This window comes from Pan troglodytes, chromosome 1 (assembly GCF_028858775.2).
Source record: "Pan troglodytes isolate AG18354 chromosome 1, NHGRI_mPanTro3-v2.0_pri, whole genome shotgun sequence".
In the NCBI taxonomy this organism is placed as follows: domain Eukaryota; kingdom Metazoa; phylum Chordata; class Mammalia; order Primates; family Hominidae; genus Pan; species Pan troglodytes.
In genome coordinates this window covers 141,457,257-141,484,118 of record NC_072398.2, presented here as the reverse complement: position 1 = coordinate 141,484,118, position 26,862 = coordinate 141,457,257, and the positions used below count along the sequence as shown (strand labels likewise).

The following is a 26,862-nucleotide window of genomic DNA, read 5'->3' as shown; positions in this document are numbered from 1 at the left end:
AGCCATTTCGGAGAGAGACTATAGGTATACTCAGAATAATAGATATGTGGAAAGAAATGACTGACATTTGAGGATAATTGTTTATGAACAGTTTTTGAAGGACTATTAGATCTCAGCTTAGCCTCATTTCAGTAAGGATTTCTGAATTTAAATGTACTTGAATTGTGCGGAATAGGCATTAAATAATTATTAGTATCATATACATATAGCTGAAACTATTTGACAAAAATCCCAAAGAAATTAAAGCTTTCTTTTAAGATCTCAGTGAGATTTAGAAAAGCAATATTCCAAACCATTATTTTGTTAATAATACTTTAATGTTTAGATTTGTTTTCTATCACCTGTTTCTTAATAGGTTCAAGTTCTGACAAGGTAGTCACAACATTTAGCCATTTTCTTGGGTACAAGCTAAGACCTCAGAAGACATTACTGATCAACACATCCTGTTTAGCAGTAGTGACAGAACATTGTGCATTAAAAATTCAATGATATTTAACTTTGAAATTATAAATTATTCCTGACTTCTTTCCTCATCTCAAACATTCTCTTCAGTAGTGGATGTTCTTTGAATAATCATTATTTACAACATGGAGCTATTTGGTAATAGTCTCTCTCTTATTTATTGCAATGTCAGGGTCTATCTAAGGGGATAATAACGTAATGAAAGAGTTGGTCCTTACTACAAAATGCTCGATTGGGTGTGTCTTTATCTGTGTGGGTGATAAGCATGGATAAGTCGATTTCAGTGTAACCAATTTGTATTGAGGGCTGCTTCTAAGACACTGTGCTTCTTTCTTGAAGATACAGAGATGAGATATAAATTCTATCCTTGGTAAAATAAAAATACTGTAACAACATCTTTAAATGCACCATTGGCACAGGAAACAATAATCAACCCCATTTACAAAGGAGTTTCAATTCATATTTTTATAGGAATTTCTTCAATGAATATTCTCCTGTGAGTGTATATGTGGGTGAGGGATTCTCTCAGCACCTAGCACAGAGCCTGACCTACAATTCCCTCTCATAATTTATAGCAAGCACATGAGTGAATGAAAGTGAATTATGCTTGTGAGAGGGAAAAAGCAGCTACTGATCATAGATTTTTAGTGAATTCAAAGGCCTGTGACTACAATAATATAGGTAACTGTGGAAACTATCATGTAAAGCAAAAGCCTTGAAATGTACAGCCTGAAGCACACACAATTAAAAGGATTTTTCTTTAAATATGTGAAGAGCATAATCAGAAAGGAATAATATCATCATTGTTTGAGAGAACTAAAATTGCTAGGTAGAAGTACTTTTGCCACACCCACCAACACCCTTAGAAAAATAGGTTAAGCTCAACTTGAAGACTTTCCAAATAATGTAATTGGTCCATTAATTGAACATACAATATCATGGAGATATCCAAGGAGAAGATGGAAGTATTCATTGGGTTGCAAGTTCCGCTTACCTCTTAAGATTCCTTTGAGTCAAAAGTTCTATCATTTTATGATGCTATGAGGACAGTATAGCTTAAGAATCATTTAAATGTGTTAATGTTTGTTTATTTTTTCTTTTATATTGTCAAATAAGAAACATGAAAAGAAATTTGAGTACAGGAAAAGTTCTATTTAAACTCTTTGTTTCTTAGTACAGTTTAACTTCTTTCAGTTACAGTCAGCATCATGTGGTATTAGCAAAGAGCTCTAGATGGAAAGAAAAAGATTTGGTTAAAAGTTATAGTTCACCATTAGCTGTGTTCCTTGGGCAAGTCACCTAATCTCTCTTGGCTCAGGATTTTCACCCATAAAGTAAGGGGTCTGGACTGGATGATCTCTTTGACCTTTTTCAGGTTCTAAAATTTTATAACCCATTTATGCTTTTCTCATTTAATTAAATACATTTCTACAGAACCATATAATTATGTTCTGCTTCAGTGGATTTTTCCAGAAATATTTTGTCATGAATGCCAAAACTGTACAATAAAACACAATCTACAGTCATGCTCTCCCAAGGGAGAAAGGTATAATTTTTATGTAATTGGGAAATTTTGCCTTTTTTCTCCTGCTTTTTATTTCCATCTTTTCACTGCCAAAAGAAAAGCAATTTGTTTTACAACTGATGTTTTCAGCATATTCTGATGACTTTTTGATTTGTGGAGACTTTGGGTACAACTGAAAAGAACTCATAAATTTAAAATCATGGCATTTCTGTTCGTTACCTCTTTTGCCCTTGTTCACACTGGCTTTAGCTATGCTAATGTCCTGGCCCTGTGTGTGGGATCTTCCTACCATGACAATGTCAGACATATACTTTGCTTTTAGCTTCAGTAATAAAAATTGCAAAAGCAATTATATCCCACTTTCTTAACTAAAATTACTATGTATTCACCCATTTATTCATTAAACATTAGTTGAGTATCTAATACATGCCAGGCATTATTTTCTAGGTACTTGTAACACATCGATGAACACAATAGAACTGAAAAATTAAGTTCTGCCATCATGAAACTTGCATTCTTGTGGAAGTAGAGATGCAATACATCAAGAAACACAAGGCCAGGCATGGTGGCTCCTGCCTCTAATCCCAGTACTTTGGGAGGCCGAGGCCGGTGGATCACCTGAGGTCAGGAGTTCAAGACCAGCCTGACCATCATGGAGAAACCCCGTCTCTACTAAAAATACAAAATTAGCTGGGCGTGGTGGTGCATGCCTGTAATCCCAGCTACTCGGGAGACTGAGGCAGGAGAATCGCATGAACCTGGGAGGCAGATATTGCAGTGAGCCAAGATCGCGCCATTGCACTCCAGCCTGGGCAACAGGGGAGAAATTCTGTCTAAAAAAAAAAAGAAAGAAAGGAAGAAACACAATAAATGAGGGTTTTTTGACAGACTGCATGTGATTTTATGAGACGGAGAGGAGTCAAGGATGACTCCAAGATTTGTGGCTTAAGCAACTGGAAAGATAGAGTTGCTATTTACTGAATAGGAAAGCTGTAAGTGGAGAAGGGTTTGCTGTGGGGATGGGGAATAGGGGACTGGGACAGGAGTAGGTTTTGGACAGGCCAAGTTTGATGTGTCTAGTGGATATCCAAGAGGAGATGTCGAGTACATAGTGGGAACTGTGAGTCTGGATGGAGATATGAATTTGTGAAGCGTCAAGTATAGTTGGTATTGAAACATTGAGGCCAGATGCAATCACAAGGGGAGTGAATGCATTAGGGAAGACAAGAGGACCTAAGAGTAAGCATTGGGATGTTCCAAACAAGGGGGTCGGGGAGAAGAGGAGGAAACAACAAAGGAATAGCCAGGGAAGTAGAGGAAAACCAAAAGGCTGTGGTGTCCTTTAAAAGCCAAGGGAGAAATGGTCAAATTACATGAAGTGCTGCTCATAAATAAGAAGAGGAATGAAAGGCTAGGCGCAGTGACTCATGCCTGTAATCCCAGCAGTTTGGGAGGCCAAGGTGGGTGGATCACTTGAGACTAGGAGTTTGAGACCAGCCTGGCCAACATGGTGAAACCCCTTCTCTACTTAAAATACAAAAATTAGCCGGGCGTGGTGGTACATACCTGTAGTCCCAGCTACCCAGGAGGCTGAGACATGAGAATCACTTGAACTCGGGAGGTGGAGATTACAGTGAGCCAAGATCACACCACTGCACTCCAGCCTGGGTGATAGAGCCAGACCCTGTCTCCAAAAAAACAACAAAAGAAAAGATAAGGAATTAGAACTGACCATTGGATTTAACAACATAGATGAGCAATACACATGGGTTTCTTTTCTGTTGAATTCCTATTTCATGTGCTCAGGAACTATTAAATTATTTTGTATTCGTTTTGATCAGGGCCATTCACTGGGTTACTGATAGGCTACCTGCCATCATTTGAAATTGGTTCTTGTTTCCTTGAATGATATATGATTGTGCTAAAGGTGATACTATTTACCCACTGTCAGAAAAATGTGGAATAAAACAAATGTTAATGCTACCCACCTGATAGCCACAAAACAGTGTTAGCAATCGTGTTGGAATCACACTAGAATAAGTTTCATATTCTTTAGGTCATGGATTGATAAATAGAGCAGAATACATTCTGGGATATTAATTCTAGGCAAGAAACACAAAAATTATCCTGGGGAGGAGGATGGGAACATATTATTTTAGGAAGAGCCATATAAATAAAATAAACTCTATGTTTGTACCTAACTTTACCAATATTCTTTTTTTTTTTTTTTTTTGAGATGGAGTCTCGCTCTGTCACCCAGGCTGGATGGAGTGCAGTGGCGCAATCTCAGCTCACTGCAAGCTCCACCTCCTGGGTTCACACCATTCTCCTGTCTCAGCCTTCCGAGTAGCTGGGACTACAGGTACTCACCACTACGCCCGGCTAATTTTTTGTATTTTTAGTAGAGACGGGGTTTCACCGTGTTAGCCAGGATGGTCTCGATCTCCTGACCTTGTGATCCGCCCACCTCGGCCTCCCAAAGTGCTGGGATTACAGGCGTGAGCCACTGCACCCGGCCAACTTTACCAATATTCTTTACCAAAATATATATCTTTGAGAAGTAAAGTTATGTGGAATATGGATCTACTAAAATAGTTTTTTGTAATAGTTTTTTTTTTTTTTTTTTTTTGGTCTGGAGATGGCCACAGGATATTTGACTTGGTAGTTGATAAGTGCCAGGTGTTTCATGCTTTCATGCTTTTTTTTTTTTTTTTTTTCTGTTTTGAGATGGAGCCTCACTCTGTCTCCCAGGCTGGAGTGCAGTAGTATGATCCCAGCTCGCTGCAACCTCTGACTCCCGGGTTCAAGCAATTCTTCTGCCTCAGCCACATGAGTAGCTGTGATTATAGGTACACACCACCACATCTGGCTAGGTTTTGTATTTTTAGTAGAGATGGGATTTTACCATGTTGGCCAGGCTGATCTTAAACCTCTGATCTCAAGTGATCCACCCACCTCGGCCTCCCAAAATGCTGGGATTACAGGCATGAGCCACTGCACCCAGCCTACAATAAGTATTTTAAATAAGGAAATGAATCTGAATGTCTGCAAAAGGTTACCGAAGCAGAGATGTAATAATTTTCATTTTTAAAATTAGGATACCAGAATCTCTTGATTTAATTAAAAATATTATACTTCCAAAGACATTACTAATAAGATAAATTAAAATCCTTTGTAGCAAGTTGAAAATCAAGGTTGGAGGAAATATAAAATAGAAAAATGTTTAACTAGAAATAAAATTATGCTGATCGATCTTTATCTCCCTATTTAAACCCAGTAGTTTATTCAGAAGTGGCTCCCTTAGCTTGAAATGATAACTCTTGAAATTGTCGCAAATCACTTAGAAATGACAGCAGCAATGAAAGAGCAATTGATCAAGTGTGGCTGTCACTTTTTCAGAGGAACTGAAAGTTGTGAAAGAGAAGTACAAAAAAAGTTTTCATTGAGCAAGCAAAGGGTCTATCTACCCTCTCTTTAGATTTGTAGTTTTTTATTCAAGTCTTCCCTTACTCACCTTTTTGCATCAAAAACATTAAGGATTAATGCTGTGTTAGATATTGGTTTGGGGCCTTTTAATATGTTAATTCAATAAAATCTGGACATCTGTGTATTAGTCTGTCCTCACGCTGCTAATAAAAACATGCCTGAGACTGGGTCATTTATAAAGAAAAAGAGGTTTAATGGACTCACAGTTCCACATGGCCTCACAATCATGGTGGAAGGTGAAGGAGGGGCAAAGGCACATCTTACATGGTGGCAGGCAAGAGAGTGTGTGCAGGAGAACTGCCCTTTATAAAACCACCAGATCTCATGAGACATTCACTTTCATGAGAACAGCATGGGAAAAACCTGCCCCCATGATTTAATTACCTCCCACCAGGTCCCTCCAATGACCCAGGGGGATTATGGGAGCTACAGTTCACATGAGATTTGTGTGGGGACACAGCCAAACCATATCAATCTGTATATATATTTATATGTAGGATACATGTACATATGTGGACATGTAGACATACATGCACATACGCATTTACTCAAAAGAATTTAAATGCGGCTGGGCACGCCTGTAATCCCAGCACTTTGGGAGGCCAAGGTGAGCAGATCACGAGATCAGGAGATCGAGACCATCCTGGCTAACACGGTGAAACCTCATTTCTACTAAAAATACAAAAAATTAGCCGGGCGTGGTGGCAGGCGCCTGCAGTCCCAGCTGCTCAGGAGGCTGAGGCAGGAAAATGGCGTGAACCCGGGAGGCGGAGCTTGCAGTGAGCCGAGATCGCGCCATTGCACTCCAGCCTGGGCGACAGAGCGAGACTCCGTCTCAAAAAAAAAAAAAAAAGAATTTAAATGCAATAATAGTTGTGTTGTAGCACTAAACTTTGCCATCTTGACCAGCTGATTCCCTATCAAGTCTTATATTCTATCTTATCTAGACTGTGCCAATATTAAGAAGCAGTAGATAATACTTACATTTCTTAGATGCCTTAGTTTGACTTTATTTCCCATATTAAAAGCATGAGGTCTGTGAAACAACTCAGACAAGGACCCAGAGAACCTCACCTGTTGTGACTATTCAGGTCTTTGTTTTTTCAAAGGAAGACTTAGATAAAGGAACAGTGACCCTCTACTTCAGTGGTTCTCAAAGTATGGTTCATGGAAGCCTGGCAACCTAGACCTTTTTAAGGGATCCCATGAAGTCAAAACTGTTTTGTAATGCTAAGATGTTTTTTTGCCTATTTCACTGATGGTGCAAAAGCCATGGTTAGTAAGGCACCTTCACATTACTCAAGATAGAGGCACCAGACTGTGCTGAAGGGATTGTGTTCTTCACTGGTACACACTTGAAATTAAAAAACCAGGTTCACTTGCTGTTCTTATTGAGGCAGTAAAAATTATTGTTTTAATAACTTTCAACCTTTGACTGCATGTTTTATTAATACACTATGTGATGAAATGGGAAGAATACACAAAGCACTTCTGCTGCATTCCAAAGTACAATGGTTGTCTCAAGAGAAAGCTCTTGTGTAATGGAGTTGAAAGTAGAATGAGCTACTTTATCACATCATACTACTTTTACTTGAATAAAACAACTGATTATTGAGACTTGAGTATGTGGCATATATATCCTCAAAATGAATGAAGTGATCCTGACACTTCAGGGAGAACAACTAAAGTATTTGTTGACAGCAATAAAATTCAAACTTTCAAGTGATAATTAGAATTTTAGAAAACTTGTGATCACCACCATGAGCTTGACAGCTTCCCAAGACTTAAACATTTTTCTGATGATAGCAGTGGTGATATTAATGAATGTGATTTTTAAATATTATTACAAAAATGTGTCTTAATATTTTATTATGATGAAATGTGTCAACATTTGGAAGGTCTGGATAACTCAGTGATCCAATGTTTTCCAAATTACCAATGCATGATGTTACAAAATCATGCATGTGTTACAAAATCATGTGTGTGTTACAAAATCATGCATGTGTAAAAAGATCCATTCAAAGTACAAGATAGACTAATTTTTTTTTTTTTTAAGATGGAGTCTCGCTCTCCACCAGGCTGGAGTGCAGTGGCGTGATCTCGGCTCACTGCAACTTTCGCCTCCCAAGCTGAAGCGATTCTCCTGCCTCAGCCTCCCAAGTAGCTGGGATTACAAGTGCATGCCACCACGCCCAGCTAATTTTTGTATTTTTAGTAGAGTTGGGGTTTCACCATGTTGGCCAGGATGGTCTTGATCTCCTGACCTCATGATCCACCAACCTTGGCCTCCCAAAGTGCTGGGATTACAGGTGAGCCACTGAGCCTGGCCACTAATTAATTTTAATATAATGAAGTTTAAAAAGTTGTTTGATAGAATTTCCAGTTTCCATATCGCAACTAAGTTAGTCAAGGTTTAGTATAGTATCAAAAATAAATATCTACAATGATATAAAAAGGATACTCGTCCCTTTTCCAACCACATGTCTTTGTGAGGCCATGTTTGGTCCATACATTTCAGACAAAACAACATATCATATCACAATAGATTGAAATTTCAGGCAAAACAACATATTATATCATAATAGATTGCAGAAGCAGATATATCTTCTATTCAGCTGGCTTTTATATTAAGCCAGGCATTAAAGGGATTTGCAAAAATTAAGAACAATTTCATTGTTCTACTAATTTTGTTTTGGAAAATATGGTTATTTTTCATAATGATGTATCTTGATGGATGAGTTTACTTTTTAATAAATTATATATATATTACATTTATTGGTTTTTCACTTCTAGTATGGTAAATATGTATAGATGTAACCCATGTAAACACTTCAGGGTTCTCCTCATTGTTTTAGAGCATGAGGGGTTCCTGAGACCAAAAAGTTATAGAGCCACTGCTCTATATTGGTGCATTTTATTTCTGAAATTGTTGCTCACTTTTATAAATAAGTCCAATTTCCTCTACGATGTAAAGAAACCTATGGAGGAGACAACAACCAAATCTATCAAGGAACAATAGACTATAACACAGGTTGTTTGCTAATTACCCCTGCCACTGCAGCTGATTAGGGTCACCTCAAATCTGAGTTGGATGAGCATTGCTTCATGAATAAGCATCAGAATTTATTCAACAGACAGTTGTTACGAGCTTCTTGTTTTTCAGGCAGTATGGCAAGTAATGGGGATGCAAAATAGAGTAAGACAGTACCTTCTGAAGTGGAACTTGGAAGTCAAGATGAATTTGTGCCATCTGTTACTGCCACTGAGACAACTGTGACTGTCAAACGTTTGGGGCAGTGGGACTGTAATAATTTACTGAGAAAAAAAGAGGCCATAAAGTCAGGAAAATCAAAGTTTGGACTAGTCTGAAATTTTAATCACACTAGAAATATACAAAGTAATGTATTGAGCTTTTGTGCAGTTTGCCTGCAATACATGTTTTAAGGAGACACATAGGCAGAACATGTAGATTCTACCCTGAAGAAACTTGTAGCCTAGTGGGTGGTAACAGAAAAAAGTTAAGAAAAGTTGTGTTTCAGTAAAATGAGGAAATTGTATTCTGCATAGATGTGAAGTAGGTAGGTCAGAGAGGAGAACATCGCCAGGCTGTTGAAATTTTCAACACTGTGTTAACAGATTCAAAAAGGAGACAAATTATTGTATAAGAAAGTCACAATGCAGCAAGACAGAATAGATAACATTGTAATTGTTGCCAAAGCTGTAATCAAAGAAGAGGCTTTGCTTTTATGTGGGATGTTTATTGTCTATCTAGTTCTTAATTCAGTATTAGGGAAGGAAGGTGAAATTTTTTTGGCCCTCCTTGGCCACCCTTATTCCTTGCCATAAGATAAAGAAAGGATATTTCTTCTCACAGTAGGAGGATGATTGCCATAAGATACAGAAAGAATATTTCTCCTCACAGTAGCAGGATGATTAACCTCAAGTCCTGGGTCACACTAAAGGCAGTGAGAATGAGTAAAAAAGGAGGAGGCAGATCAAGAAAAGAATGTACTTCTTTTTCCCTTTTCCCAGAGCCGTGGGTGCACCCTATTCATTTATCTTCTGTCATTTGGTTAAAGATAGGAGTTTCCAGACTGAACTGTTGTCTCAGCGGAGAAAATTAGGATAAGTTTGGGGTTCACAGTGAAATGTGAGAAGTACAGGAAACAGAGAAAAAAATCAAGATACAAGCATGGAGACAAAAAGGAAACAAGGAAGAAAAATTGAGGCCTCCTCAATCCACCACCATCAATAAGACCTTTCTTCTTAAAAGACAAGGACCATGTGGAAACACTGTTTTCCTTTCCCATGGAACAAGCAAAATGCTTTATAAATAGGGCTCAGTAAAGAATTAGCACAAAAGAATGCTAAAATTACACTTAAAAATAGTTTAAAGCAAAAAAAAAAATAGCTTAAAGCAATAACCCAAGATGGTAAGATAAACAGCAAAAACATTTCAAAGGATGAGCTCTAGTCTTTCTGGCATCTTCATGTTCTGTTTAAGAGAAATGAGGGTCCAGGAAATAACTGGGACTTGGCAAGTGTCTGGCCATGTTCTTTCTGTCCCACCTGGAGCACAAAGGGAACCTTGTTATTGGACAAGAAAAGGCAAGTACTTGCCTTTTCCATGTGGGTCTCCTTATTTCCTCAACTGGTGATTTTATTCAGTGGCTCATCAAAACATTGATGTGTCTTGACAGCTCTTGAACTAATTCAGACCTCTGCTGTGAGGAGTTGGAGCCACATTTGGTAACAATGCAGTATGTTGTACTGGAAGATAAATTGATTTACAAGTAATCTCTCCTTTCTCAGAAACATGATTCCTGTGACAGAATTCCGGCAGTTCTCTGAGCAGCAGCCTGCCTTCCGAGTGCTGAAGCCATGGTGGGATGTGTTTACCGATTACCTCTCAGTAGCCATGCTCATGATCGGCGTGTTTGGATGTACTTTACAGGTAGGTGCCTAGATCCCTGGCAAAATGGGGGCCAGAGCAAAGCACAAGTCATTGAAACCTCTTTAGGGAGCTGGCTGTGTGATTTTTAGCCATGTAAGTATTAGTCACTGTTCTCTGTGGATGTATTTGTAATCATAGCAGAGAGCCTGAAACACCTATTTACTGGGATTTCCTAATACGGTAAATATGGTACTTGAAAGATTTCAATGAGCCCAAAGAGCAATTGACTGTAGTCAAGTAATGTCTGATGTCACTAACATCAAAGGGGGCCCCTTATCTTTCCAAATTGGCTTCACAGTGAAATGTAACATATGTCCAGCACCATTGATACTGCCAAAGTGGAACTTTTTGCTTTTATTCATCCTTTACCCTTACCCCTAATAAGATTTTCTGGAAGAACTAAAATTTTGATGAGATATCATTATTTTACTGAATGTTTAGTTCTGAATTTGAAAAGAACCCAATAAAAATTTATATAGATGCCATGTATTTATGTATTGAATCCAGGTATTTTTTACATAGCTGCTATGTTCCAGGTACCATACTTTGAGGACATGGATACATATAAGTAGTTCATTTTTAGGGGAGAAATAAATAAACTAGCAATCAAAATAACTTGTGTTATACTTTGATAGAGGTGTCCATAAGACACTAAGGGAAGGCTGAAGAGAAACCCTCATTTTGGTTTGGGAATAAGAGAAAAGGTGCTGGTTGAATTAAAACTTGGAGAACCAGCTAAAGTTAGTCAAGAACCTCTCCTTAGCTGAAAGTAAGAGGACACCAAGAGGAGAAAAGAAAGCTCTGAGTCATGGATGTGAGAAAGAACATGACATCTTTGGGAAACTGTCAGTAGAACTGGCACATATGGGGTGTTGATATAAGAGCTGAAGCCATGCTTGCAAACGGACTCATCCAGGGAGAGTGTGATGAGGAAGACAGTGTCAGTAATAACATTAAAGAGTAAATGGAGAAGGAAGTGGGGCCCTTGAAGAAGACTGAGAAGGGGCAGCCATAAGGACAGATGAAAACCAGGAGAGAGGCATAGGTCAGAAGCCAAAGGAAGCCATGGAAAATGATGGCAGCCAACACAACTAACTCATGGACTAAGAAGAGGAAAGTAGCAACTACGTCATTAGAAATCTTAGGTCAGTAGTTGGAAAAGTGAATGGAAATCAACGTATTATAGAAGCTATGGGGTAGATGTGATTTTTCGGGTAGATCAGCTGGAAAAGAAGGTATAGGGAGAAAGAGAACTCACTAGAAGTGGTACAGAGCGAAAATAAAGTACTTTTAAAAGTTGGCCTTAAAAATAGTGAACACATACTGCTTCCTATGTGTCAGGAACTCTTTTGAACACTTTACATGTATTTTAACAAATGTCATCCTCATGACAACTCTTATATATAGGTTCTATTACTAGCCTCACTTACAAATGAGACACCTGAGGCACAGAGAGGTTAAGGATCCTCCCAAGGTGAGTATTGAAGCCTTTATTCAATCCAGGTGATTTGGTTCCAAAGTTCCTGCTCTTAGTCCCTCACACCATGCTGTCTTTTATTTGGTCACTGAAAATATCTTGCCCCCTCCCCTCCAACAAAGGGTGCCAGTGAGAAGTTATTGTCTAAAAAAAGGGGCATAAATTCATTCATAAATTAAATAGTTGTTGAAGAACCTACTGCGTATCAGGCACTGTTCTACTAAGAATTATCAACGAAGGAGAAAAAAGACAAAAATCCCAGCTTTATGGACTTTAAATTCTATGGGAAAAATAAGCAAAATAAGCAAAATCAATTAGTAAATATGTTAGAAGATAAAGGCAATGGGAAAAAATAAAGCATGCCAAGATGGTAGAAGGTTCCTGCAGGTAAGATAGAAGCTGCAATCTTCAAATAGGATGGCCTGGGAAGGCCTCATTGGAAAGGTGACTTTTGGCCAAGGAATTAAAAGAGGTCCAGGAGCAGGCCAGGCAGATGTCCTGGAAGGAGGCTTCCAGGCAGAGGGAACAGCAAGAGCAAGAGGCACATAGTGAAAGGAAGGCACAGGTCCCTTCCTTTTCTGCAGAAGAATTGGATTTTATGACTTTCTCAGTTTTCTAGTTTGGTTTCCCTGGAGACCTGATAAAGGTCAAATGTTCACTGTGTTACTAGGCAACATTATGGCATAAATGACTGCTGATTGGTCAACTGTTTCTGGGCTGGAAGAGTGATAAATGCCTGGTAGGAAGCTGTATCATTGGACTTCTGTGACTGTAGTGAAACTTGTGATTCAGCATGCTCCTTGACACATCAAAGATTGATCTATTGAGTTACTGGAGATATTGGTTCCTTTGAGGCACAAGGCTTTTAAGCCAGGGTAAGTTCTGAACCTACCTAAAGTGGATCTCTTTCCTTGCACTGGAGATGATATGGGGAGGAGAGGCTCAGGAGGACAGCAGTGTGGACGGCTACATGGACAGTTGTGAAGATTTTCCTAAAGGGGAAAGGCTGATGTTGCCTTGCTGGTGACTCTAATCTGTGTATTTCTAAAGTGATTCTGGTGCCAAATGAAGTTTATGATAATCTTATAAGTCTGCATGTTAAGGTGAACCTAGAAAGTCCCCTGGACATGTTACAGGCCTGAAGCAGAATTACCTCTATAATGCTGAAGAAAAGCCATGAGGCCAGTGTGCCAGAAAAACGTGAGTGAGAGGAAGAACAGTAAAAGATGAGGCCCGAGACACAGTGGGTGCCAGATCACGTAGGGCCTTCTAGGCCACTGGAGGGCTTGGCTTTGTTCTGAGTGAGTTAGAACATGTTTGAAGGATTTATGACCAGAAGATTAGCATAATTTATGTTTTAACAAGACCACTACAGCTGTTGAGAATATACTGTAGGGGGTGAGGATGGAAGTGAGGGTGGTATTTGGAAGGCTAGTGCAATAATCCAGGCAAGAAATGAATTAAATGGTTTGAGTAGGGTGAAAGCAGTTGTTCTGCATGTATTTTGAAGGAAAACCCACCAAGATTTGCTGAAAGATTAAATGTGAAATACAAGAGAAAAAGAGAAATCGGCCGGGCATGGTGACTCACACCTGTAATCCCAACACTTTGGGAGACCGAGGTGGGTGGCTCACCTGGGGTCAGGAGTTCGATACTAGCCTGGCCAACATGGTGAAACCCCATCTACTAACAATACAAAAATTAGCCGGGCATGTTGGCATGCACCTGTAATCCCAGCTACTCGGGAGGCTGGGGCAGGAGAATCACCTGAACCCGGGAGGCAAAGGTTGCAGTGAGCCAAGATCGCACCATTGCACTGCAGCCTGGGTGACAAAGCAAGACTCCATCTCAAAAAAAAAAAAGAGAGAAATCAAGGATGACTAAGATTTTTAGACCTCAGCAACTAGAAAAGTTTGTTTGTAAACAAGTTAGGTTTGTGATATATGTTAAACATCAACGTGGAGATATTAAGTAATCAGTTGGATGTAAAACCCAGGAGTTTGGGGTTAGTGATGGTCATTTTCAGGAGGAACGAGGTGAAGATCCAGAATCTAGGTGGAAGGATTATCCCTGATTTGGGTGGATGAGGCATCATCCACCAGAATGGGAATGATAGCTACAGATACATTTTTATTTGGTAGGGAGACAGAAAGACAGGCGTCTGTGCCTTATGGCTTGTTGTTTCTCTGTGATGGAGAAAACAACATTTACTGAGATGTTGTGAGGGTGAGGAATGTAGCAGGAATTGGCAACAAGGAAGGTAGTAGAGCAGGGGTCTCAAGGAGAAGGTTAGATTTGGGGTGGCTAGCTTGGGAAATAGTAGAGGAAGGTGACATAGATTAGCGGGAGCACTATCAACCTGTCTTTATTACTGTGCCATGGCTCAGAGCGCTGCTGCAGGATCTGCCTAACAAGCACACGGAATTGTTTCTCTTGTTTACATATTCCATGGCAGGATGAAAAGAGAAAGAACACAGAAAATCTTTTAGAATAAATAGTTAACTTGCAATGAAATGAATGAAAATAAGAGTGTACCTATGAAAATGTCTATAATGAGCATCATTTAGGAGATGTGCCTGCGGTAAGTTCAGGAGGGAATTCAAGCACAAGCTAAACCTCTTTTCCTGTGTGCTGGTCAGAATCATCTTCCTGCAGCACAGCCCCACAGTGTCTCTCTACAGTCCAGAAGGCTTTTGGGCTCCCCGCTGACCAGCCTTCTCAGCACCACCACTCTTACCTCGCACAATCAGTGGTTCCTGCTCAGACAGGTTAACTAACCTGGGCCCTTCACACATAGGCCTTTTTCATCTCTTCAGCCGTTAAAAAGAAATCTGATGACAGTTGACTGGGTACAAGAAGTGTTGTCTGAGATGACAAGGTTCTGAGAAAAAATGAGATGCCAAAAGAAATATTGCTTCAGAATATGAAGGCTGCAGGGCACAGAATTCACATGGGGTGGACTACTCAATTTCAACAAACAATCCTGTGCATCAGCAATATATCAGACACTCTGCGGGGTGCTAGATGCTAAAAGAAAAACAGCACAGCCCATGCCTTCAGATTGCTAATTGTCTGAAGACCATAGAAATATATAAGCAATGTCTTCCAATGTGTAAATGCCTTAATGGTGCCTCAAGAGCATCAAATATGATGTTGTCATCTCAGTCACTGGAAGTGAGGGACTCAAGAAGATAATTGAGTGAAGTCTCAAAGAATGAATATACAAAACCAAAATATATATTTTAATAAGAGGCATGAAGGGGAAAACTCAGCATTAACAGAATATTTAGTGTGATCATTTTACAAAGCCCTCATGGATTGGCACAGTGACCGGAGGGCCCAGATGGCATTTTTCGGAGAGGGTGGGGTCAGGGATATTAAACATCGTGCAATCGGTGGGACATTCCCACACGGCCGAATTGTTTTATCCAGAATGCTAATAGCACATCCATGGAGTAACACTGGCAAGAGAACCTGTGCTAGAATCTGTATGTACTTTATTTAGTTCCCAGAACAAACCTGTGAAAGTAGATTAGTCCCATTTTTCAGATGAGAATTCCAAAGTGTAGAAGGTTAGACAACTTGCCCCAAAGCCAAGAGGGATGCAGCTGAGATTCCAATCTTAGGCTGATTCTCCATGAGGCGTCTGTCACCCCTGTGCACACTGCTATCAAATATTATGGAACCATCACAATTGCACAGATTGTGAGGGCAAGGTTTGGCTTATAAAACAGGATTTTCAGTGTAAAAGCAAGTACAAAATGATAAAAAGAGAAAATCGTTACAAAAAGTATCAATTTTATGAATTACAAATTAAAATTTTAAGGGGCATTCACTATATACCTGCTATTTAAAAAGAAAAATTTGCACTCTATAGTGAGCATTAACAAAACAAGAAGGAATGCATGGTACAAATTGTCAAAGTAAAACTACCTAGGATCCATATAACAAATTAATGTTCCATAGGGGAAGAATTTAAGCTCTTATTTTAGCTCTGCTATGATAATCCACTAAAAATGGCTTAATGACTGATAACTTTATAAACAAAGGATTCTCTGTGAAACTCAAGTTCCTTTCTCATTCCCAAGGTTTTGTTAAAATTGTTAAAATATATTTTTATGTCTTGATTTTCCACTTGTAAATTGAAAGTGTATCATTCTTTCTGATCTTATTTACAAAGCAAGTTAACTCCTAGATTGGAATACATGACAAGGCAAAATCTAAGGTGAAGTTAGAAGAACACTCTTTGATGATAAAATAGTAATCCAACAGCTTTTAGAGTAACTATTTTGTAAGTTGCTTTTTTCATGTCAAGTTAACAGTTGATATCTGTTTACTCCTAAAAGATTGTATTCATATAGGTTTAACACTACTCAGCTTGGAAAATACTGGGGGATTAAGGAGATTATTATCTATCAAGGGGATGTTGATTCTTTCTTGCACTTATGTAAAAGGATTAGAACCAGCACTTTTGCCTTACTTCTCTGACAAATATTTATTCATTTCTGAGCAAGTAGCTCCTTTCAAGGCTGCCATGAAATAAGAGCATGTATAAAGAGCATTCCTTAGATTACATCAATCCACATAAGAACAAATATAAACTCACTATAAGCCAGGAGAGTGTAGGAGTATATGTTTCTGTCCTATTCCTGTACAGTCATACACCCTCAAGGACCAATAGTGTAAACACCCAACTTTGTGCTATAAACAACACTATTCAAAAACTCAACACATTCAACAAAATAGACCATATCCTGAAAGGTCAACACGTTGCTTCCTGGAAAAATAAGATTGCTTTAGATCTCTGCTCAGTGACTCCAGGTTATCTTATTATGACCAAATCCAAAACAGCCCATGGGCAGACCGTTACCAAATATAGAATTAGCCGTTAGAAACCAGAAACAGGAACTGGAAGATGCAAGCCCCCTGGAAGCCCTAGGGGACCTGCCTTGTGATTGTTACATAGAAAAGACATTTCCTGCTTTCTGAATTTGGAGGGGAAAAAAGAATTATTTCAATGACAAAGCCACCTACAAAAAAATCCTGGAAGATTTAACCCAATCACTAGGAGCGAAGTGGCCAGCAGGGTCACACTATCAAAAAGGTTAGGACATGTGAGTTTTTTGGTTAGAGCTGATCCCCGCTTTGATTTTTAGGGCATACTGAAATTAATTTCTACTTCTCTGATTTAGAGCCATCAATGTCAGCTCCATGACGAATGACCTTCAGGTGAAAATGCTCATAGGCAGTTCACTGGAAAGTACAGGCAATCAGAATTATAGATTCCAGAATGATATCAGAAGACTTCATTTTGACAATGTGCCCTGAATTCTTGCTTCTACTCCCCCCATGCAGTCATCTGCTGTATACTGTCTGGGATTTCTAGTAGATCTTTTTCTTTGGCCAAATTTGAATTTTATAGATAGAAGCCCAGAAATTCTTACTTAGAATCAGTAATACTGATTACATCAGAATACTGATGAAATCACAGATAGAAGTGAAGGCTTAAAATCAAGACCTCATCTCAGATATGTTCCTTTTCTTTTATCTTTTCTTCCTTTTTTTTTTTTTTTTTTTTTTTTGAGACAGAGTCTCACTCTGTCACCCAGGCTGGAGTGCAGAGGCGCGGTCTCGGCTCACTGCAACCTCTGCCTCCCAGGTTCAAGCAATTCTCATACCTCAGCCACCTGAGTAGCTGGGTTTACAAGCATGCACCACCACACCCAGCTAATTTTTGTATTTTTAGTGGAGACAGAGTTTCACCGTTTTGGCCAGGTTGGTCTTGAACTCCTGGCCTAGAGTGATCCACCCACCTCAGCCTTCCAAAGTGCTGGGATTACAGGTGTGAGCTACTGCACCGGCCCAGTTGTATAAAGTTTCCATGTACCCACCTTACATCTCCGTTCTACTAGGGTCTTTGGGGAATATAAAACAAAAATTATTTAGATGGTGAAAATAATTGTAAAGAGCAACCTTTGTCATCTCTGTGGGGATGGTAGTGAATGGTGTGAAAGAAACACTATTTCAAAACCTCTGTTACATCTAGTATCAAAAATATGCCTTAGTTGGGACCTTCTTTTTATGGTGGTTTATTTGAACTGACACTTTTGATCTTCCCTAGAATTTTACTTCTTGTCATCTATCACCTTGACAATTTTATGTGGACTGAATTCCAATTTTATGTGGACTGTATACAGGGTGGTTATAGGAATACAGGAATAAATTATATTCCAGGGAGAAAAAAGTGATATGGTGTATTACAGAAGATAAGACTTGTGGGGCATGGTAACATTCTACAGATGTCCACTTGGGGGTTTCTAGCAAACAAGGACTTTCAGCTCTGCTTCATTTTGTTTCGTTTGTTTTGTTATTTTGGAGACGAGTTCTCACTCTGTTGCGCAGGCTGCTTTGAAACTCCTGGGCTCTAGTGATCTTCCTGCCTCAGCTTCCTGAGTAGCTGGGATTACAGGTGCGTGACGCCATGCCCAGCTTCTTTTTTTTTTTTTTGAGATGGAGTCTCACTCTGTCACCCAGGCTGGAGTGTGTGCATTGGCATGATCTCACTGCAACTCCACTTCCTGGGTTCAAGTGGTTCTCCTGCCTCAGCTTCCCTAGTAGTTGAGATTACATCCATGCACCACCACACCCGGCTAATTTTTGTATTTTTAGTAGAGACGGGCTTTCACCATGTTGGCCAGAATGGTCTCAAACTTCTGACCTCAAGTGATCCACCCGCCTCAGCCTCCCAAAGTGCTGGGAGCCCAGCCCATGCCCAGCTTTTTTGTTATAATAGCACTTCCTGTTTCTAATAAAAGTATAAAGACTTTTTTTTTTTTTTGATACAGAGTCTCACTGTCGCCCAGGCTGGAGTGCAGTGGCGCGATCTTGGCTCACTGCAACCTCCACCTCCCGGGTTCAAGCAATTCACCTGCCTCAGCCTCCCAAGTAACTGGGACTACAGACGTGAGCCACCATGCCCAGCTAATTTTTGTATTTTTAGTAGAGATGGGGTTTCACCATGTTGGCCAGGCTGGTCTCAAACTCCTGACCTCAGGTGATCTGCCCCCCTCGGGCTCCCAAAGTGCTGGGATTACAGGCATGAACCACCGCGCCCGGCCCTATATAAAGGCTTTTGAACATACATAGTGACATTTTTCATCATGTAATGACAAGTTCAAAATGTTAAGTTTCCTAAGAAGTGTTTGAACTACTGGCAGTAATAGGGTCAGCTATCTTAAAATAGAATTGGCATCTCCCTACTCAAGTTATTTTAGTTCTTAAAAGCTGGTGAGATTCTTTGCACTGATATCCAAGCTGGGGCTATGTGACCTTAAGTTCAATATGTTAACTTACTGTTTAGGATGTTGATGTTAAATGTTATAGGTGATAGATATTGGACTCAGAAAATGCTTAATGCAAGCTGAGACAGTGTTGTAGTGATATTCACTTGTAGAACACTTGTATGCATGATTATATCAGTTAGTCGTCACTTAATTTTATATTTTTAGAATTCTGCAAAGATCTTTTGTCTAATAAATAGGCCATCAACTATCTCATCATTTTACCTTGTAAGAAACCTTATATGCTCACTGGAAATAGAAAACCTGGATTTAAAAAAAATAATAATTTCAGCTAGATCAAGTTAATTTAAAGAGAAAAAACAAAATCTTTCCCCAAAACTTCAAACAGAAAACATGGGCTCTCTCATATGCTCTTAGTATGAGTTTAGGTGAAACACATGGCTTTTCTGAGGCCCAGTTTTATAAAATGAGCAGGATAGGCATCACTTCCATTTTACAGTTTTATTGTGAAAAAAATGGTGATAAAATAGAAATGTATTGTTTTTAGTCTCTTTAGAAACTGTAGACCTCAAAATGTCTTCTCTGGGCAATTACTCTGATCCTCCCCAATTGAAAAACAAAACAAAAAACTGCCTTCTCTTCATTTGGGGCATCTTCATATAGTCATAAGTGTGATTAGTTGAGCCTTGACAAACAGAGATTGAGAGAGGTCTTGAATCCAGGACCAAATGCCCTAATTCTGATAGCTACCTACGTCTGTCTCCCGGAAGACTTTGCAGGAGCTATACAGACATAGTGGACAAGATCAGGCAGAAGAACATTTAATTAAAGCTAAGGCTCTGGCCCTAAACCACATTATCAGTTTCCTGGTGAGCTAGGCCACACTTCAGATAAGTCTCAAGCACTTTCTTTGCCTAAGCTCTGAAAAATCTACGTACCTGCAAAAAAAGTGGGGGTGTGGTAGGGAGTTCTGAAAAAAACTCCTTAGCTTCTTTTTCTACACCTTAATCTCTGCTGTGCTCAGGTCAAAGAAAGGTAATCTGAGTAAAGAACAGACAGAGGGGAGAGGGGAAGGGGAAGAGAGAAGAGGGAGGAAGAGAGAGGGGAGAGAGATATTGATTTATTATTGATTCTTCCTAAAGGTCATCTGAACAATCCTCTTCAGGCCCTCCTAGGCTACCATCAACTTCCCAGAGAGAGGCAGCTTCAAACCTGTTGTGTCACATCAGTTTTAAGGAAAAAGGGAGACTTCCAAATGATGACTCCCTTTAGAAGCTCTAAAGAGAGAGTCAAAACAGACTGGTCCCAAGGTAGAAACAACCCCTTGTGACACCAGGGTTCAGTACTTTTCCTTAAAGGTCACCATCTCTATCAAGCCCTCTTTCGCCTAGAAAGAAGTAAGGAGGAGCAAAGAAGAGTCTTTTCTCCCCAGAGATCAGCCATTATCTGGATGATTCAGAAAAACGGAAAAGTGCATAGATGAAATTCTCCCTCTATAGGTAAAAGACCTGTTTGTCTGAAATGTGTGGAACCTGTCTTATCCAAATTAATATTTATGGAATCCAAATAATCTTAACTTCTAAAAATTATAATAATGATTGAAAAAAAAATCACTTGCCATCCAGCACACATAAATGACTAACAAGTGCCATGACTCTTGCTTTAACTGCAAGCCTTCTATGATGCCATAACAAATTATGGATATTATCTTTTAAGGATGACACTATCTATTCCTTCATGTAGATTGGACCACAACCTGGCAGTTGATATCATCTCACTTGGGGAGATATTTTTATTTGCTAAAAATAAATAGCAAATTATTTTCCAATTATTATAGTAAATTTCTAAAATAATCATTTAAAAATATCCTTTTAGAACAGTTTTATTTGCATGCTTCCCATATTTAGAATTCTGTATCTTTGTCCTGTTCATACATCGAAGATAATCTGGATGATTTATGTTTCTCTTTGAACTCTCCCAATTTCTTTTATTCTACTCCTGCTCACAGATTTATCAGTAAACTGCAGGGTTTCTAGAGGTAAGTCAGCTGAGTACAGAACTGAGGTTTCAGTCCCTGGGCATTGCTTCAAAAAGAGTTTTTCCTGTATTATTTTAAGAGCATAATTACAGATAAATATTTCAAATTCTTCAAACAACTGAAACAAATAGTCTGTTATAAATCAAAACATGTTCTGTGTTTTTATGTATCCATTGAATTTTCTCACATGGTTGTTACTTTGAAATGGATGCTTTCCACATAGATCTTAAATTGCCATGGATCAAATAATTCACTGGTCTTTATGGCTTATGGAAAAATGCCATGAAGCAGAATGAGAAGAAGCTGCTTCAAATCTCACCCACCCCCTTCATTTCTGAAAAATTTTTTTTGTAATTCCTTGTTTGGCCAAGAGAAGCTTTCTTCAAAAGAAGAGGGGAAAAAAACAATGTGGATACAACCAAGATAGAGGTAATAAAAGCATCCTTGATGGCTGGAAACCTTCAGTTTAATGAAGGGTTAAAAAAATGAACATTAATGGTATGTATTGTCATTCCCACCCTCAGAAAAGTTAGTATGTCAATATTTACAGTGATAGGAGAATCGTATTTACTAAGCAAAATTTCAAAATGTAGACATGATTCTAATGTGGATATGATGGTTTCTTTTTTACCTAGGAATAAACAGACCATGTGTCCCAAATCTGGTACTCTCTTTGTGTCTCTTAAATGAGTTAGCACTTAACTCTGGCTTTAGGAATCACTAGACTGATATCACTTGGCAGTTAGGAGAGTGTGCAAAACGAATTGTTTCATGTCAGAGGAAGGTAGCTAGAGGTCAAATATTTCCAGATGTTCTCTGGCATCTGAATATATGAATGCATATGCTTGCCTTAGCTGTGGTTTGTTCCTCCTTAGGGATATGGGGGACAGTGTTTATTTTATTTGTTCACTTCATATTTATTGCGTACCTACTTTGTGCCAGGCAATGAAAACTAAGCATCGTGTCTATCTTTAAAGAGCTTACTGGTCCTTATACTGTTATTTGTTCTGTATAATGATTTAAGATATGCTGTAGCTTTTTTAGTGCTTAATCTTTCTATCAGTGACATTTAATGTTCCTCAGGCATTTCTCACGGTGCATAACTCAAGGAGTTTCACTTGATACTAGCCTTTAATTATGTATTAATAAAACCTGTATAAAAGTACCATTATACTTTACCACTGAGAAAATCCGTAAGTTCAGAAATCTAAGTTTTAATGAACTTATCTCTTCAATCCCTTGGATTTTTTTCCCCAAGCACTCCATGCCTCAAATGTGCCAAGGTATGATTTTTTTTTTCCCTTTCCTATTGCTGTTGGAGAAATAGGCAACTAATAAAAACAGACCTTTTACTCTGCTCTTGTAAATACCTTAGACTTTGGCAGTTTGCCTTAGACTGGTTTTTCTCTCACTTTACTATATGGGTGTAAACTTCCTCCCTGTACAGTGTGTTATTTCCTGGCCATGATATAAATGTTAAGCATCATCATCATTAAAAATAAGGGAGATTCAGACAAGTCCCGAAGGTGGAAAAAAAAAGAAATTAAAAAAGAGAGAGAGAGAGAGAGAGAGAGACAGAGATGATCCAAACAATGGAATGCTATATAGTGCTAAAAATAAAAAATTTTAAAAAAAACGGTCAAGCCATGAAAAGACATGGAGGAACATTAAATGTACATTGCTAAGTGAAAGAAGCTAATCTTAAAAGGATACATGCTGTATGATTCCAACTGTATTATATTCTGGAAAAGGCAAAACTACAGACAGTAAAATATCAGTTGTTGCTTAGAAAGGACAAAGGAGGGGAGGGATAAGTAGGTATAGCTCAGAAGACTTTTAGGGCAGTGAAATTACTCTGTAGGATATTACAATGGATACATGTTGTTATACATTTGTCCAAATCTTTATCCAACACCAAGAGTGAACCCCAAGGTAACTGTAGACTTTGGATGACAGTGATGTGTCAATGTAGGTTCATCGATTGTAACAAATGTACCACTGTGGTTGAGCTTGGTGATAATGGGGAGGGCTATACATGGATGGAGGTAGGGAGCATATGGGAAATCTCTGTACCTTCCTTTCAATTTTGCTGTGAACCTAAAGCTGCTCCAAGAAAATTTAAAAAGTCTTTTTAAAAAGTAGAAGAAAAGAAGAGAGCATGTGCACAGCAAACAGGAAATGATGCCACATACTTGCAGTTTTGCTTTTCCATTTCTGTTGGAGACAAGGACGGTGTTCGTCCTGATGATAGTGATGCAGCATGTGTGGTTCTCATAGATGTCTATTTCTGTGCTCCTGTGGCGATTGCCCCCAAATATGCTTATAGTCGACATAGTGCACAGCAAGAGTTGTGAATAAGACATTTGCTAAGAATGAAAGCATTTAAATATTCACTCCTTCAGAGCCATCTACTCTGCCTTTTCAGTTCCTTTTCATTCTCATTCTCACCAACATTTTTTGTACTTAAAATATTTTCAATAGTTCAGCCTTGAAACACAGTCTACATTTTCAGAGTTAATTCTATCACTGATGAGGGGAATCAATCTCATGCGTTTGGACAACGAGTGCTTTCTTTGTCCTCTAGCATCTTGTATCTTGGGGAAAGTGCTTAGTCAAGTTTGTACATTAACTGATAACTTAGTGACATGAAAATTAATTCCTTTCCCTTCTATTTCTATCCCTTTGCCCAGGAGAAATGGGTCTACCTCAGAAAAGAAGAGTGACACTCCATCTTTTCAGTCTTTCTCCCTCTCTCTCCCCAAATGCATCCTTTTGCTCCTGCCTCTGGAACCACAGGCTCTAACCTAGTAGCTTCAAGTCCCAAATGAAGTTCCTTCTACTCCGCCAAGCCTACCCTGCTTACTCCAAGCCTGAGCTCTTACTGTAGATATTGCCATATTTGTGCTCTCGTTTGATTTTTCATGTGGCTGTTTATGTCCCTCTAGCAAGATTGCAAGTGCTTTTAGAACAGCAAATACTGGCTATGCCTCTTTGGTTTTCCTATGACGCTTAGCATGTATTACGTTGGCACAAAACTAATTGTGTTTTTTGCCATTACTTTCAATGGCAAAAACCACAATTACTTTTATGCCAACCTAATAGTAGATAGTAGGTATTCAATATGTTTCTGTTGGTAAAGGATAGCCTGCTCTTATCTCTGAACAATCCCTGGAGAACAGATCTTTGGGATGTGATTTTGCTATATCCTTCTTAGGTCAACAGGGAAAACTTGGTTTGTTCCGTCAGACTGGGGGCAAGTCTAGATGATCAACTTCAGGGTAGAAATCTTTGGTACTACCTATATTTGAATCAATGAGGTGGAGGGAGGATGAAGCATAAACTTAACTGCCTTATATTGGCCCCTTGCCTTTTTGTGGCTCCACTCTACCTGTTTGGATCAAATCTGTCATAACCAAGTTAAAGTACTGTCTTTTTAAAGAATAAGACACAATCTAAAGACTACATCTGGATCACAAGTTAACATATTGGAATGGTACCACCTATTTTATCACACACTGCAAATTTTCTTACTTCCTCTTCCTATAACAATATAATCATAGCTGTGTTTTAAAGTCCAAGCTGGTAGCTCATGCCTGTAATCCCAGCATTTTGGGGGTCCAAGGCAGGAGGATCACTTGAGCCCAGGAGTTCAAGACTAGCCTAGGCAATACAGTGAGAACCCATCTCTATAAAAAATAAAAATAGAAAACAGGTTCAAGCTGGAGAAATAATTTGGGGATTATAGTTCATAGAAAAAGAACAAGGGGGCCAGGCGCGGTGGCTCATGCCTGTAATCCCAGCACTTTGGGAGGCCGAGGCAGGCGGATCACGAGGTCAGGAGATTGAGACCATCCTGGCTAACACGGTGAAACCCTGTCTCTACTAAAACTACAAAAAATTAGCCGGGCGTGGTGGTGGGCACCTGTAGTCCCAGCTACTTGGGAGACTGAGGCAGGAGAATGGCGTGAACCTGGGAGGCGGAACTTGCAGTGAGCCAAGATCGCACCACTGCACTCCACTCCAGCCTGGGTGGCAGAGTGAGACTCCATCTCAAAAAAAAAAGAAAGAAAGAAAAAGAACAGTGGACTTTATTGTCGAGGATATAGGAAAGTATTTTCATATGCTGTTGGTGGAACATGTGTAAAGAAATTCGGCCTTTTTGGTGGGGAGGGAATTTGACATATAAGTTTACCTTGTGTGGCACTACCCAAGCAACACAATTTTTCATAATAATTTGTCTCGACTAATTTTTGTATTATGATACACACATCTGCGAAAGATGGTAAAACAGGTGTTACAATTCAAAACAGTCCTGTGTTCAATGTGTATAGTCATGATAGATATAAAAAGATAACAAAAATGCATACACAGACCCCAAAGCAAGATGAGCATTTCTGTGGAGCACAAATGGAACGCTGAATGGGTCTGAATCAATTGCTGGGCTCTTATCCAAAACTAAGCAGTAGCAGCCAGGAGCTCAGCTCCTGCTAGTAAAGAGAACCATAAATGCACCAAGCAAGATAAGAGACTGGAGCCTGGTCACTGTTTCAAACCAAAAGTCCTCACTCCCAAAAAGAAGCTGAAAAAATATAGCGATGAACTGGATGCTGGAGCCGGTACTTCAGAGGAAAGTGTGCATCTGAGGTGCCTGCCAACCAGAAACTGAGTCAGCCTGTCCACCAGAAACTGAGTCAGCCTGTCCACTGTCTTGCAGACTGACTCTGTGAGGCCTGACATCACAGTGGAACATCAAAATACCATGATAAGACCTATTGGTGGACTCTGGGGGGCTGGGGGCTGGGTGCAGAAAACCACAAAAGTACACTCAAGAGAAGCAGTGGAAAACATACACCTACTCAGGATGCGTCTACCACCCAGAACACATGAAAAAAACTATGTTAAGAAAGACTATTAACAAAATTAACAGTTGGAACACAGATTCATGCAAGATGAAATTAAGTTTTAACCAGATGACAATGAATTTAAAATAAATATAAAGAGAGTGGTTAAAAAGATCAAGACATAACATTTAAAAAGTAGGGGCCGGGTACCGTGGTGAACACCTGTAATCCCTGCACTTTGGGAGGCCGAGGCAGGTGGATCACTTGAGCCCAGGAGTTCAAAACCAGCCTGGGCAACATGGCAAGACCCTATCTCTAAAAAAATAAAAATTAAAAAATAAAAAATAAAATTTTTTTTCATTAGCCAGGCATGGTGGCACACACCTGTAGTCCCAGCTACATGGCAGGCTGAGGTGGGAGGATCACTTGATCCCAGGATTTTTGAAGCTACTGTGAGCCATGATCATGCTACTGCACTCCAGCCTGGGCAAGACAGCAAGACCCTATCTCAATCAATCAATCAATAAAGTAGGTAGATATGACTTAAGAGCTGATATAACAAATTTAGAAATCTTGGAAATAAAGTCAATGAATTATAAAATATCAACAGATAGAATAACTGGACTGTACTCAGTAGCATAAAGAAGTAATGAATTAAACAAGTTCTCAGTTTACCCAGAGCCCAGCACAGAGAAAGACAGGAATCAAAACACACGCTCATGAAAGACAGACTGAGAGACACTGACATACATCTCAGAGGAGTTGTAGAAGAAAATGG

The 26,862-nt window shown here is 39.2% G+C and overlaps 1 protein-coding gene across 2 annotated transcripts in view; it reads left to right on the top strand.

Annotated features, from left to right (window-relative positions):
* Positions 1-26,862, top strand: part of LRRC8C (leucine rich repeat containing 8 VRAC subunit C) — a 134,800-nt gene that overhangs the window by 91,138 nt on the left and 16,800 nt on the right. For both annotated transcript variants that reach the window (XM_016922165.3, XM_063799811.1), the window contains exon 2: positions 10,286-10,427. In XM_016922165.3, coding sequence (XP_016777654.1) covers positions 10,290-10,427 — 138 coding nt within the window. In that variant the 5' untranslated portion in view covers positions 10,286-10,289. The remainder of the gene's footprint in view (positions 1-10,285; positions 10,428-26,862) is intronic.